At 42.5% G+C, this 13,734-nt stretch overlaps 1 protein-coding gene across 1 annotated transcript; it reads right to left on the minus strand.

Moving 5' to 3' along the window:
* Positions 1–52: 52 nt before the first annotated feature.
* On the minus strand, positions 53–13,734 carry disp1 (dispatched homolog 1 (Drosophila)). The gene is made up of 9 exons (XM_008291588.1): positions 13,712–13,734; positions 13,347–13,376; positions 12,602–12,725; positions 11,258–11,385; positions 7,347–7,441; positions 5,842–5,939; positions 3,432–5,021; positions 3,076–3,339; positions 53–2,488 (listed from the first exon to the last, which is right to left on the minus strand). The coding sequence occupies exons 1-9, from the start codon at positions 13,732–13,734 to the stop codon at positions 683–685; spliced, it is 4,158 nt and encodes a 1,385-aa protein (XP_008289810.1). The 3' UTR covers positions 53–682.

The raw sequence follows: 13,734 nt of genomic DNA on the forward strand, positions 1-13,734 counted from the left end.
TCATTTTATGGCCTGAATGTGTGTACGTACACAATAGCAGGACAAAAGTGATAAAAAAAAAAAAAAGACATTTTAATCATACAGTACATCTTTTATCTGAGGCATGTGGCGACCTGAACACCAGAGCACACGCAGAATTGAAGCTCGCACAAATACAAAAAAAAAAAAGTGACAGGCAACAACTTTTTCTTTTCTCATCAGCTTGTAAAATGTGGCACGTTGTTGTTAAGGTTGATGTGATCGTATCTGACAACACATAATTACACACAATATCACAATATAGACACTGTACGATCTCATGGCGGTGCAAATGGCTGCTGTACGAGTATATTTAACACTTCAGTTAGCAAAATTTCATGGAGGTGTCCTTGTAAAAAAAAAAAACCAAAATAAAAACATTAGTTTCCCACAATGATGTAGCTTTTTCAATAGTGTGTGTTCCAGCATAAAAATCAAACACACAATCTGGCACGTGAAGAACGGGTGAGTACAAAACAAAAACTGTAAACAGAATATATTTAGTGGGTCCGTGCTTTTGTCTGAAACACACTGAGGCACTTGTTCAACAAACACATCTCACACCTTGTATGATTGCACATTGTATGTGTCATTTGTTTATTTTTTTTTTGGACATCTGCTATTTGTTCTGGATTGAGTTTTTAATTAAAATATCAGTTTGTCGTCAGCATAAGCTTTCAGATGAGGGGTTAGTGTTTATTGCAATAGGAGGCACGCTGGCTTCACTTTTTGGCACGTTAAACTCTGAAGCTGAATTGCACTTCACTTTCAACGTCCTGTTAAAACAGTAGAGTTTCTTTGGAGAGGCGGAGGACGCCCGCTCTCTTTTCGAGTTCTGCTTGCACTTTTTGACACTTTCCTCCCGTGTGACGGGAATACTTTCGAGCTTCTCCTGGTTGCCAGGGATTTTACAACAAGCATTCGTGTGCGTTGTTGCTTCTGTGGTCGTGGTGGATACGTGATTATCACCACAACTGTGGTCGTTGTCCTTCGCGATCAGTCTTTCATGACACTCTGTGTGCGGAGAAGGGACGGGGTGTTCATTGTGAAGTTGATTCAGGGTGCTGATATTCTGGCTGCTGTCGGGACTTGAAGGACTCGTTTCATGTCTCTGAACTTCTTCTTCTCCCACAGTTTCTGAGCCAGAGCCGGGTCCTGTGTCCTGGTGTGAAGCAGGACTCGTGGATCTCTGTTCTCTGACTGAACCAGCCTGCATGTTCGCAGTGTGGACACAGTACTTCCTGAGATGGCAGCTGTGTGCGGGTCCTTGTCTAACTCTTCCCTGCGAGCAGTGATGGAAATGTGTGAGGGGACAGTGGACGTAGTGCATACGGCACTCCATGTGTGCATAAACAGGGTCCAGGTTTGTAGGCAGGAGAGCTGGGTTTTGTTTGCTCGGGGTGTTTCCTGAGAGGGATAAGAGCTGAGGGGTGGGAGGACAGGACAGGGAGTCCTGGGGAGGCTGGGCACAGGAGTGGGGGGTCCACTGCTGCAGCAGGTGAGGAGCAGGAGGGTCCCCACATGTGCAGTTAGTGTTCTGAGAGTACTGACACCTGGACGGTGTGCTCAGTGTGGATACAAGCCCGTTCTCTGGGCCGGCTCTGCTCGTGTCGGTGCTTTTGTAATGGATGTGTGAAAACGGAGCATTATGGTGGTGAGGGGGGATTCCGTTATAAAGCTGAGTACACAGTTCAGGCTCTTCTCGAGGTTTATCTTCAGTTTTCTGACTGGATGCCAAAGGCTCCAGCTCATAGTGCTCCACCTCCCCGCCCCTGCTGTCCAGCTGGTATTTCCCCAGACCAGAGCTCTTCCCTTGGGGTGGGGGGCCTGTGGATGTGGCTTCATGAAAGGCCTGACACTGCAGCTTTTTGGGCAGGGGTATCTGTCCACAGGTGCCCTGTGGCCCCAGGCAGCGGCACATGCACTGAAAGAAGAAGGTGGCAAAGGCCCAGCTGACGCACATGATCAGCATCATGAACGTGCCCAGCTGGGTGTAGGCCAAGACGGTGGAGGGCATCATCATCGCCCCGGCAACAAAGGTGGTCAGTGCCGCCATGGCGATAGCAGAGCCCATCCGACTGAGGGAGAAAATCACCTTCCCTTCGCGGTCGGGTTCTGGGGCCAGTCGGTAGGCCACGCCGTAGTGGACGGCGAAGTCCACGGACAGTCCAACCGCGACAGAGATGGTGACGGACTCTAAAACATTCAGCTCCCAGCCCAGCAGCACCAGAGATCCAACCGTGACAAATATGGTCCCGGCGATCGACAGTATGGCGTACAGACTGATGATGACGTTCCAGGTGGTCAGCAGCATGACGCTGAAAGCAACAGCCACTGACAGCGCCATGGCAACCAGGGTGCCGTCTGATAGGCTGTCCTGGAGATCGTAGAACTCCAGGTTGCTGACAAACCAGCCGTGACTGAGGCCTGCTGGGGCGTAGCGCAGCTCCTCTGTGATCCAGGCATCCACCTGAAACAGAATCACAATGTGAGGAACAAAAATGATCTTGAACTTAACTGTTTAAACCCCAAAACCTGTTTGTGGTTTAAAAGGTATGTCATCTTTCAAAACGACCAAATAATACCATTTATTTTAGCTGCATACTGTAGAGACAGAATTCTTTTCAACTTTAAGACAGTCCTCAAACTAATCACGTGTGACTTTCAGTTTTGCGGGAAATTTAACCAAATCTAAGCTTTATTCTACTTAAAAATAAACGGTTTGCATCAATTTCTGCAAAAAACTAAAAAAAAATTGGTGCCCCTCAGCACAACTGAGAAGCCATTAGTAACTCACAAAAGACATTTTTGAGTTATCTCTTGTTCTAGCTATCATTGTTCTCTTTCCATGCGATGCAGGACTTTATACTGCAGCACAAAATAAGCCCACAGTGACTAAAATATGACAGGAGCAAAAAATTACCAGAAACTATTTGTACTCCAGAGGCTAAAAGCTACGCCATAAAAACACTAGTTTAGACCAATTAATTTGTCTGCAGATGATACTGGAGCAGTGTACACAATTTAACATTAAATGTTAAATACCACAGGCCCTACCTCGCGGTAGAACTGGTACATTTTCTCATAGGCCAGTGTGAAGAGGTAGGTACTCTGAAACTCTAAAACTATGGCTCTGATGGTGTCATTGATGTCAAATCGAGGTCCGGGGGTTTTGCTGTCCAGATGGTAATTAGTACTCCGATCCAGCTCCATGATGGCTCTCTTGATGCACAACTCAAACACATCCTGCTTGTATGGGAAGGTTGACTGGCTGCAGCAGGGGTAGACAGACGCCTCCTCACAGTCCTGGTTCTCCATCCACTGTTAAAATCACAAAGATTAAAGCTGATTCTGTCAGGCGACACCTAAAAGTTAAAATTTTGTTCTGTTATTTGTACACATCAAGTACTGACCTGTTTAAATGTCTCAATGAAGCAGCTGGTGAAGTCCTGCTCCTCTGACTGAAAGACGAAGCTCTGGTTCCTCAGCTTCTGGCAGAAGTTGAGGATCCACAGCTGAGCTGCTGGACTGGCAATGTTGAAGCTGCTGTCCAGCATCAGCTTTCCCTTGTTTTTGGGGTTCAGGGGGTCTCCATTATCTACAGGGGTCACCCCCCAAATGATAGTGATAGGCATGTGGAGGTCCTCACCGTGATGAACCCTCTCAAACATGAAGAGTTTTTTGTACTCGGCGTCATAGCGCTCAAAGGGATGAGAGGATCGGAACACCTGAAACTCCGCCAGCTCCAGTGAAGGAAGCTTCATCTTTGGGTTCACACAAACCACGTATGCTCCACCAACTGTGATGGCAAGAAACCAGAAGAGCCAGAGGTAGCGCAGCTTAATGACGATGCAGGGCAGCACCTTCTCAAAGAAGATCCTCGACGCCTCAGAGACTGTAAACAGGCATTTGCTGGCCTTCTGGCAAAGACCAGCCCAGAACATCTGGGTGCAGAAACCTCTCTGCTGGTGTGGAGGTTTGGAACAGGGGAACATGTTCGGCAGGTAGCGTTCGTGTAGCACCACCACAGCCGGCAGCCACGTCACCATTAGAATATAGTTCACCAAAATGGCAGTGCCAGCGTAGACTCCAAAGCAGCGTATGGCGGTGATGTTGCTGACGTAGTTGGCATAAAAAGCTGCAGCAGTGGTGAAGCTGGTGACAAACATGGAGAGGGCAGCATGTTGCAAAGTCACACTGACCGTCTCTGCCAGCTCAGCATGTGGTTTATCAAACTTGGTGTAGTTCCACACGTCACAAAGCACGAAGGCGTCATCTGCACCAATTCCTACCAGGATGATGAGGGCCGTGAGGTTCATGAAGGGGAAGAACTCAAAGTTGAAAACCATTCGATAAAGAAAGTAAGACACAATAAGTGAGCTGATGATGGCTATTATTGTCATGAGTGTGATGAAAACTGACCGCGTGTACACACACATGACCAGCAGAACAATCACTATGGCTATGGCTGGGTAAACCGTGTCCGTAAGGAGGTAGTCCTGAAAGAGGTCATGCTTGATGCCAAACTCGATCCCAGTGACTGTGGTGATGCCATCTGAGGAGTTCCAGTTCTCAAAATTGTCCAAGTAGATGTTCATCATGGACTCCCCTTTCTCTGTAGGGGAGAAGAGCATGCTGTACTTGAGCACAGGTGGAGGAAACTCCAGACTTTTGGGACTGAGGAAGTCTTTGTCCACCAGGAAGTGAAGGATCTGGTAGACCGCATTGTACTTGGTGCACTTGCGGGGCACAGTGGCGCACTTCAGCTGGTCTTTCCGTCGCAGGGCCATGTCCCAGCAGTCGGGCCCCAGCGTGCCGTTGTGGTAGTACTTGGCACACGAGCGCAGGATCTTGAGTGTGTGCGACACGTCGCGTTCTGTGATCTTCTGGCAGGACGACCTGTTGGTGAGGACAGCGATGTAGTTACCGAGCGTCCAGCTCGGGCAGCAAGAGGCATCGTTGGTGCGCTGGCAAAGACTCCAGTAGTCACGGTGGGAACGCACCTGAGGACAGATGGAAACAGTAAATACACAGACGGAGACACACTAAAAACACAGAAGAATCAAATAACTTTCTAGGGCTTTAACCCTCTGAAACATGTTGGTGGGTTTGAAAAGTATGTTAGCTTTAAAATTGCCAAAATTAGACCATTTATCAGAGCTAGGAACAGTGAAAAAAAAGGAAGGCTGATTGTTGGATTTTCATCCTTTTAACAGTCCTTCCACTCATCATACATGACTTTTACAATGCCAAAGTGGAAAAATGCATGAATCTAAGCTTAAAAATTGTAATATTTCATCAATATCATGTACTACTACACTTATCCTTTATGTCTTGTTACCAAAAATAAACAGTTTGCCTGCACTCCTTGATGAAACCAAGAAGCCATTTGTGACTCAACTACAAGCAACAGTCACATAGCAAAAATCTGGGGACTTTTTTGGCTAAACTGGGCTGAACTGCAGGCTGTGTTCACACAGAGCAAACTAAAAATGCACGAAGTAAAATGTTGATAGAACTCCATTTTTCTTTTCAATTAAAAAACAAAAAACAAAGAAATTAAACTCTCAATGTTTTTTTCTTTTTTTAAAAAAATGATTAATAGCACTTAGTCTTTGCTATACTGCACAAAAGACATTCCCTGGACTTCTAGCCATGGTTGTGTTGTTTCCGTTGAGGTGCAGGACTTGACATTGCAGTGAAAATCAGCCTACAGTGAGGGAAACTGTGACAGGAGCAAAACGTGCTTCAAGTTCAGAGGGTTAATAAAATAATCATTATTAGTCCTGACTGTCAGAGAAACATGCCTTTCCGTATACATACTCTTGTGTTGTCCAGATTGCACATGGATTTGATGGCCTGAATACTCCACAGGTTCTTCCCTTCTGCTGACGTGAACACCAGTCGAGAGTAACTGTCACCTGCAGGAAAGAAAGAGTTTTATTACTTAAGCAGAAAACCATCCTTCCTGGATTAATAAAAGCTAGGAAATACAAGACAAGAACGATTCTACCATCTGACTGACGGAGATCTTATTTTCATCATGGTTCCAGTCAAAACACACATTCCATTGAAAGCATAATTATTATTTAGATGTTCTCTCATTCTGCTGGTATGGTGAATTTCCACTGAGTTATATTTGTTTGAATCTTTTGGGGATTTTGCGGGGGACTAATTTAATTTTTATCCACCATCTGGTCTGAGTTGGAAGGGTGCAATTTTTAAGGTTGTGGTGTCCTGGTCAACTGGTCGATTGGTCGGTCAACCAAAGTTCCTATTGGTCAGACAATCACTAGTGTTACTTTCATACTGAGAAAAGTGTAACATCAACAGAGTTCCAGGATTAAACCATTATATTTGGTGGAGGCAGGAACATATGACCCTGTGTTTTCACATTTTTGAACTGGCCCAACCTAATGGAAAGTTCTAGGTCTACTTTTTTTTACAGTTTGTTTACCGAGAACAAACTAACTGCCATCATGTCAAAGAAGTCATCAGTGTGGCTTCTTTTTGCTGATGGCCAAAAAGTCAAATGTACACTTTGCCAACAGCTGTTTGCATTTCGTATTTTAACTGCAAACACATTGTCTAAAAACGGTTGGCTAACTTGTCTGCATTTTGTCCTCAATAGTCCCTGAGCTGCTATTATCACTTTATATATTTGAGGAAATCTGATGAATATGGTATGATTTGCTGAAGCATATTGTTATCCTTTTAATACAATTTTTTTTATTTTATTTTGCTTCATAATTCATTTAGGCTAATAAGGCTAGCAGGCATTTAATGCATTTTTGCCAGTTTTGTTAATCAAGAGATAACAAGCATATTTTGCCATGCAACAAATGGACTGCTTGTTTGTGTTTTAAGTATGATTTCGGTCAAGCAAGGTTCATTCTGAATCCACCTTTTCCTTTAACATTAACTTCAAACTACAGCTGCTCTCACAAAGTACATACTGTTTCATAGAGTACAGGTGGGACATACTACTTTGTCATATTATTGGACCTTAAGCTTTGACCACCACACATTGTAGTGTTTGTTTATACTCATGCATGACACTATGACATATGTAAAGTCTGGATTGTTGCTCAGAATGGCTAGAAAAGCATGTTGGCTTGCATACTTCAAAATCCCTACTCCATACTAGGACATTTGAGTATTTTTGGTATACTACCTTTGAAACTATGTACTGGAACACATTCATTTTCTTCCTAGTACAATATATAGTACAGAAGTATGGATATTGGAATGCAGCCCAAAATCTTCTTTGGTTGACGACAGTCCAGGTATTTTCTGAATTCTCTCTTTTATTGCATTTAAAATCTTACCTGGAACATCGCAGAAGAACTCTTTGCTGAAGTCCCACTCAGCTTGTCGTTTGTCTCTGTCAAAGTGGTCTTCTGGCCACCTGGGTTCTTGGTGACTAGAAAGCAATACAGAATAACCTCGTGTGAATGACTGAGATGACAGTACACATGAGTTCTTCAATGACTGATGTCGATGCTGATTATTTAGGGAGCTTGGCAGCAGACGTCTGACAAATTGTTGGCTTTCAATAGCTATAGTATGTAACAGTTTAGTCACATATTAATGGATCCCTAGTAATGTTAAGAGAAAAGACCCATGGTGTTAGGTGTTATATTAAAAAGCTGCAACAGTTAACTGATGTTAGGGGGGGGAAATGGGACAATTTCAGCTTCTTAAATCTGAATATATTCTGGCTTGCTTTCTCTTGACTGTAAACTAAATATTTTTGGGTTGTGGACAAAACAGGACATTTGATAAGGTCATCTTTGGGAAACACTGGATGGCATTTGTCGGCATTAACTGAGAAAAAATTAGCAAGAAAATAATCGACACCATTGTTATTTGCAGCCCATTGAGATGTTATGTTTTTCAAATCTGACATTTACTTGCTTGACATCCCTGAATTATCCCAAATGACAAATCTGATAAATGCTTTTTGATCACCAACAGGAGCTGAAAATGTTTTTCAAGCCCTCGAGTTTTGCTGGTTAAAGCTCAGCTGCATTACAATTCTGAGCTAACATTTCTCACTAAAACAATAATCTAATTACCCTGGCGTAAACATAGTGTATGCCATTAAGAGAGGCCCATTAAATACACTGACATTTGAAAGCTGGGAATTTAGGTTTTATTGTTTTTTAAACAATAAGCTACACTGACAAGGCTGCCTCTGCATTCAGTTTTTGTTTATCGGCCTCAATTACAAAAGCAGTCTGCAGCAAATTGCTATTTTATTACTCGGTTTATTTTGTTTTTTCAGTCTTACAGCACTTTGCGAGATTGCTTAAACAAATTTTAGACAAATCATTAACATCATCTGTGAAATATTTTACGGCCTCTTGAGAAGAAAGTAGACCATCGCCTTTCTAATCTATCCAAACCCACACAGAGCCAAGAGAGACGGTCTGAAAAAATGATTTCATAAATCACCCGACGGAGAACAGAGATGCTGCTGTGTCTGAGGCTGCGGAGTCAGCGTGACACAAAATGAAGGAAGCAGATTTGAAGCTGGGTAATGAAATAAGCAGCGGTAATTGCTGCCGTTCCCCTCCAAAATCAGATGAATGACTCACTGCAGGACGAGGATACTGCTGTCGTTATTATAATAATCATAATAGTGGCTCTGATTGAGCAGGAGGCCCGACGGGTGGAGGGGGGGAGAGTGTGTATGTATTGTGTGTTCTATAGTACGAATAATGCTGCGGTCGAGGATTGTGTGTCAGACAACCCTCTTCCTTCTCTGTTTTTTTTTTTTTTTTTTAAAGCTAGAAACAGGAAGGCGGAGTAATCAGGTGGCTGTCAGAGCGGCTGAGGGAGCTGACAGACGGACGGGATGAAGCAGGGAAGCTTGCTGACAGAAGCAGAGGCCTCTCGTACAACAAACGCGCATAAGTACACAATTACATCCGAAGACAGACGCGTGGAGCGAGACGGGAAGAAAAAAAAAAAGAAAAACAAAGGCGGCCACAGACGCGGAGGGAAGATCCATTATCTGATCAGCAGAGACGAGGCGCAGTTTTTAGAAAGCGCACGGACGCAGGTCAATGTCATTCAAAGACTTCTGTTTTCAAGCAACAACAAAGATGCTGTTAACTGGGGATAAGCTCAAATATTCCCGCCTTGGTTCAGGTTTTGCTCTAAATCAGACGTAAGTGGGATTTTAGAAGTACAACAGTGAATGCAGTCGTACAGAAACGTGCTATTGATTAGCGAGTAGACTCCCACCGACAGAAGACAGAGGATGACCTTGTGGATGGACAAATCTCTACTTTGTTCCTCTTTTCTTTCAGGAGGGGATTCAGACTTTTCAGCACGTCTGTCAGCGGCATCCTTTGACCCTGACCCCCACTGTTACCCCCAGCCTCCTCCTCCCTCAACCTCCGGCTCCCATTCTATTGTAAGGCTTCATATAAGCAGCCATATTATGATATTCTTCTTTTGTTTGGAGTCCTGCTACTTGACAAAAGCACTACAAGAAAAAAGCAGCTGCTGCAGGTTTAACAAACGGTGACTTAAAGTTTAATAAAGTTGGAAATAAGTACGTTTTTCGGTTCCAGAACGGATCGTCAAAGTTCATTTGATCAACTTGCTCACTCTAGGTTTAGTGTGTTTGCCTCGAGTATAAAAAAACGAAACAAAGCAGAAGATACAACGGATAGATTAAGCGTACAGCCTCCATTTTATCTCTAAAATCATAGTTGCAGCATTTCAAGAGCCTCCGTTTCAGAAAGGAGTCAATAAGTTTACACTACCACATTGATTTAGTTGCTAAATTTGGACATCTCGGTGCAACAACGGATCCAAATTTTAATTTTAAGGTTTGAGTCCAAGAAACTCTCTTTCTGTTGATGCGGCCAACACTTTTCTGCAGCTGTGACTCTTTCCCACAAGTGTTATTGTGTTACATGTTGGAAGGCAGCTGAAGAAACAGCTACAGAACCGATACAATCCCTGTACAAACAAACCATAAAAAAATCCAGATCAAAAGCAAATTCATCACTGTGAGAAACTGCAGAAAAATCATTGTTTGAGCTTTGAGAATTTTCTCAACTTTGTGCGAAAAATTTTACGTGACTTTGTTTACTTTTGTTCAGAAAGAGATTAAGAGAGAGATTGTGTTGCATTTGGCGTCTCAGCTTTCTCCAGTCAAAGCGAAAACTCAGTGAAACCAGATGACATAAAGAGTTGTAGTTCCTCACAAGCTTTAAATCCAAACTGAACAATCTGCTGAAGCTACTCGACAACCACTCACTCTCTCGTCTTTGTGCATTTTTTCACTCTTCATCGTGTAGGTTTCTCTTTGTACTCAAATATCCTGGTGGCTAATTTGTTTAACATACTTACGGTGCCTTGTGTGTGTAATTTGCATTATGTAGTTGGATTAGAGTCAATGTGGGCGAGTTTTAATCACGACCTGCCAGCGGAGTGCAGAGGAAAATTAGCCCCGAGGCTAAGTCTGGTAACATGTTAAATATTGTATATGGTCCCTTAGAAATAAAGTAAAAGGAATAAATATGTTTTAGTGAGCTTTTAGTAGCATTGAAACGTTTAAGAAAAATTTGACACATATGTTAGAACTATATTTTATATTACAAATTCATCTGAGAAATTGTTATTCTGTCTTCTGTCGTGCTTTTGTTGCTGATTTTTTTATTGTCACCTAAATCGTGAGCTAGCCCGGGTTGTTTTAAAACTTTCTGTACATCACAAACTTGATTTGAAGTGGTTAAAACAAACCATGACTATCACTGTCTATATTCAAAAACTCACTTTTAAACTGGTAGAGTTCTAAAGCCTTTCCAGCTGCACACAATCATCCTCACTCTGAAATATTCACATCATTTCTGAGGATCTCTGAGAAAATGTTCATGTGGTGCCGCCAAACACAGCCAGAGAAATGATTATTCAGAGATGAACATCCAACACTTTGAACAGATGTGATGACAGTAATGTCCGCTTAGTGTTTCAGTGCAGAGGAACTGATGGAGAAATTGTCTTAATGTTTACAGGGTCATGAAAACAAACAGATTTTAGTCTGAGCTGAGAATCAACCCACAACTGGGTGATATTTGAATGTGAGGTCACACACTGCTGTCTCTATCATTAAACTGTTAGGCAAAATAATCAATAATTACACGTCCCCAGTATTTTTAGAAACTGAATATCAGAAACATCCATGTGTGGACAGTGTGAGAGATGTGTGAGAACTTACTTTTTGGCCTGTTCGTCTGCATATTTGAAGGGGTAGTTGGCCAGAGTGGCTTTGTAGCCGGTGTTCTTCACCATGTTGTTCCACGTGACGAGTCGCTGGCCGATGGCAGTTCCTCGCGGCTCGAAACCCTTTTGGGAAAGAAAGCAAGCGACAATAAGCAAAATGAGTTTTGATAATAGAGATTCATTTAGCATGAAATTTATGTTCTCTCTGAACTGAACAAACAAAAAAGACACTTCACAACATTGCACCATTCCGTTTGTTTGTTCCACCCAGGATGTGCTAACAGAAGAACACCAGGAAAACTCTGCATCTGGATCTTGTTCACAGTGTGCTGTCGCTGGTAATATTACTACTAATACATAAACAGAACCACACCTTCAAACCAAACAGGACTGACACTGCTCTTTAACCCTCTGAACCCCAAGCAGGTTCTGGGCCTTTTTTTTGCTTCGGCAATATGAAGTCCTGCACCTCTATGTAAACAATACACCCCTGGATGGAAGTTAAAGAAAACTCAGCAGGGTCTTTTGAGCAGAAACACAGTTATAATGGTGTAAATCATAAAATAAAAACCTAAAGTTACATTTCACTAATTTTTTGTTTTTCAAAAATTGAAACAATCTGGAATCCATATTCTTCTACATCTGCCCACAGATGTTACCAATACTTGAAAAAAAAAAAAAAAGGTGGCTTTATATGCTGACACTAGATGTTTTAATTTCCTTACATGTTTTATTTGCCTGCACACCACATGGTTCAGCCCAGTTCACCATAATAGTTTCTGGCTTTTTGTCTAATGGCTGTTAATCGTAGCTGAGTTACTAATAGCTTCTCAGTTGGGCCATAGAGCTCAGAATATCTAGTTTTTTACAGAATCAGGATAAAGTAGACAATTTATTTTTGGAGAATTTTAAATGGAACAAGTAGAATAAAGCGATTTGGAAATGTGGTTATTTTTCCTGATTGAACCACACGCCATGCATGATTAGTTCAAGGACTGTCGGAAAAGTAAAAATATGACAATTATATTCAGTCTTTACAGTTTGTGGCAGATAAATGCTGTAATTTTGGCTATATTCTTTAAAGATAACATGCTTTTCAAACCTGCTGGCAGGTTTTGGCATTCAGTGGGTTCATGAACATGTGAAAGTCCTGGTACCTTGTGTAATGGAAAATATCTGCCTCACAAAATTATGTACACTAATATTTTTACACACCTTCTGGGTTAAAGACGTTTCATTCACCTCATTAAGTCCACAGACCATACGTTGTTCGTATTCATAGTCTGGAATAAGGCTAGTTATTTATCCAGAAAGGAGAGCGTCACATTTCTGTACTCACCAGCAACGGATCTGAGAAATCTGGCAGGTCGGGTACCAGGACGCCTACGAGGGCACAGATCACGATGAGCACCGTGCAAACCCCCAGAACCACCACAGGCCAGTCTGCTATCAGCTCGGCATAGCTGGAAACAAGTGGGAGACTGTGAGTTAATGAAAACATTCAGGACAAAACAGGAGCTGAGATAAGATGTGAGTAAGGTTGAGACTGTTACGCCTCCAATTATATATAGAGAGTAAAAGAGAAAAACAAAAAGGCCTCTTTGCAGGACATAAAGTCAGGAATTTAAGTTAAGATTTTGCATTAAATCCCCAAGTTTAACAAGATTGCATATTTCAAATAAAGATGAATTTGTCCAAAATTCTAAAAGAGAGATGAGAAAAGGAAATAAAGCAGATCAGAAAGCATTGGCTTGATTAGAAATAGTGTTTTCTGTGTCTCATTGTAATTTAAAACCTGGAACAGTTGTGATTTCCCCCCTAAACATTTATAAATGCACTGAAAAAGCTTTTGTTAAACAGTCTCCTAGATTTGACTGAGGGGAACCAAGTTACTGGTTACCAGGTACACAGAGCACACAACTCCCATCGATAACTCTCGTGACTCACTGCTGAGGAATGATGGCTGCACAAGAGCAGTGATGGATGGATGACAGGAATAAAGGGAGGAGGAGGAGGAGGAGGAGGAGGAGGGCTTTGCAATCCAGAACATCAACAGAGAAGAAACTGTTTTTGGCAGGTCTTACCTTTTGGGGAATCGAAAGGGCCTTGCAGGGCTGCATAACAAAAAGAGAGAGAGAGATAAATCAGGTTTACATTTTGAAGTCAAAGCAAGAGCCAATCAAAAGCAGATTTGCAGAGACTTTTTGAGCAACAGCGGACATATTTTCTTCGTGATCTGCCGTCTTTTCTTTTTCCAGCCCGAGCACACACCTTGGGTAACCGGATCACTGAAAACATTAGACCTGACATGGCTGTCAAAACCACTTTCCAGTGAACTTATAATAACACTCTGCTCCTTTTTACAAATCCCTCTCTGATGTGATAGACAAGCTTACAGGGCTTGTGTTTCTAATATACACGAGCCACACGCAGGCAAAGCAGGACGGACCCGTTAACGTTTATAGACGCCAT

This window comes from Stegastes partitus, unplaced genomic scaffold, assembly GCF_000690725.1.
Source record: "Stegastes partitus isolate 25-593 unplaced genomic scaffold, Stegastes_partitus-1.0.2 Scaffold750, whole genome shotgun sequence".
Taxonomy (NCBI): Eukaryota; Metazoa; Chordata; class Actinopteri; family Pomacentridae; genus Stegastes; species Stegastes partitus.

Excerpts from the sequence above, each read along its gene's own strand:
- disp1 (XM_008291588.1), bottom strand. The coding sequence starts at position 13,734 with ATGGCGTCTATAAACGTTAACGG. Across the intron at positions 13,377-13,711 it reads GCGTCTATAAACGTTAACGG|CCCTGCAAGGCCCTTTCGAT; the intron begins GTCCGTCCTGCT and ends TTTGTTATGCAG. Across the intron at positions 5,940-7,346 it reads GTTCTTCTGCGATGTTCCAG|GTGACAGTTACTCTCGACTG; the intron begins GTAAGATTTTAA and ends TCTTTCCTGCAG.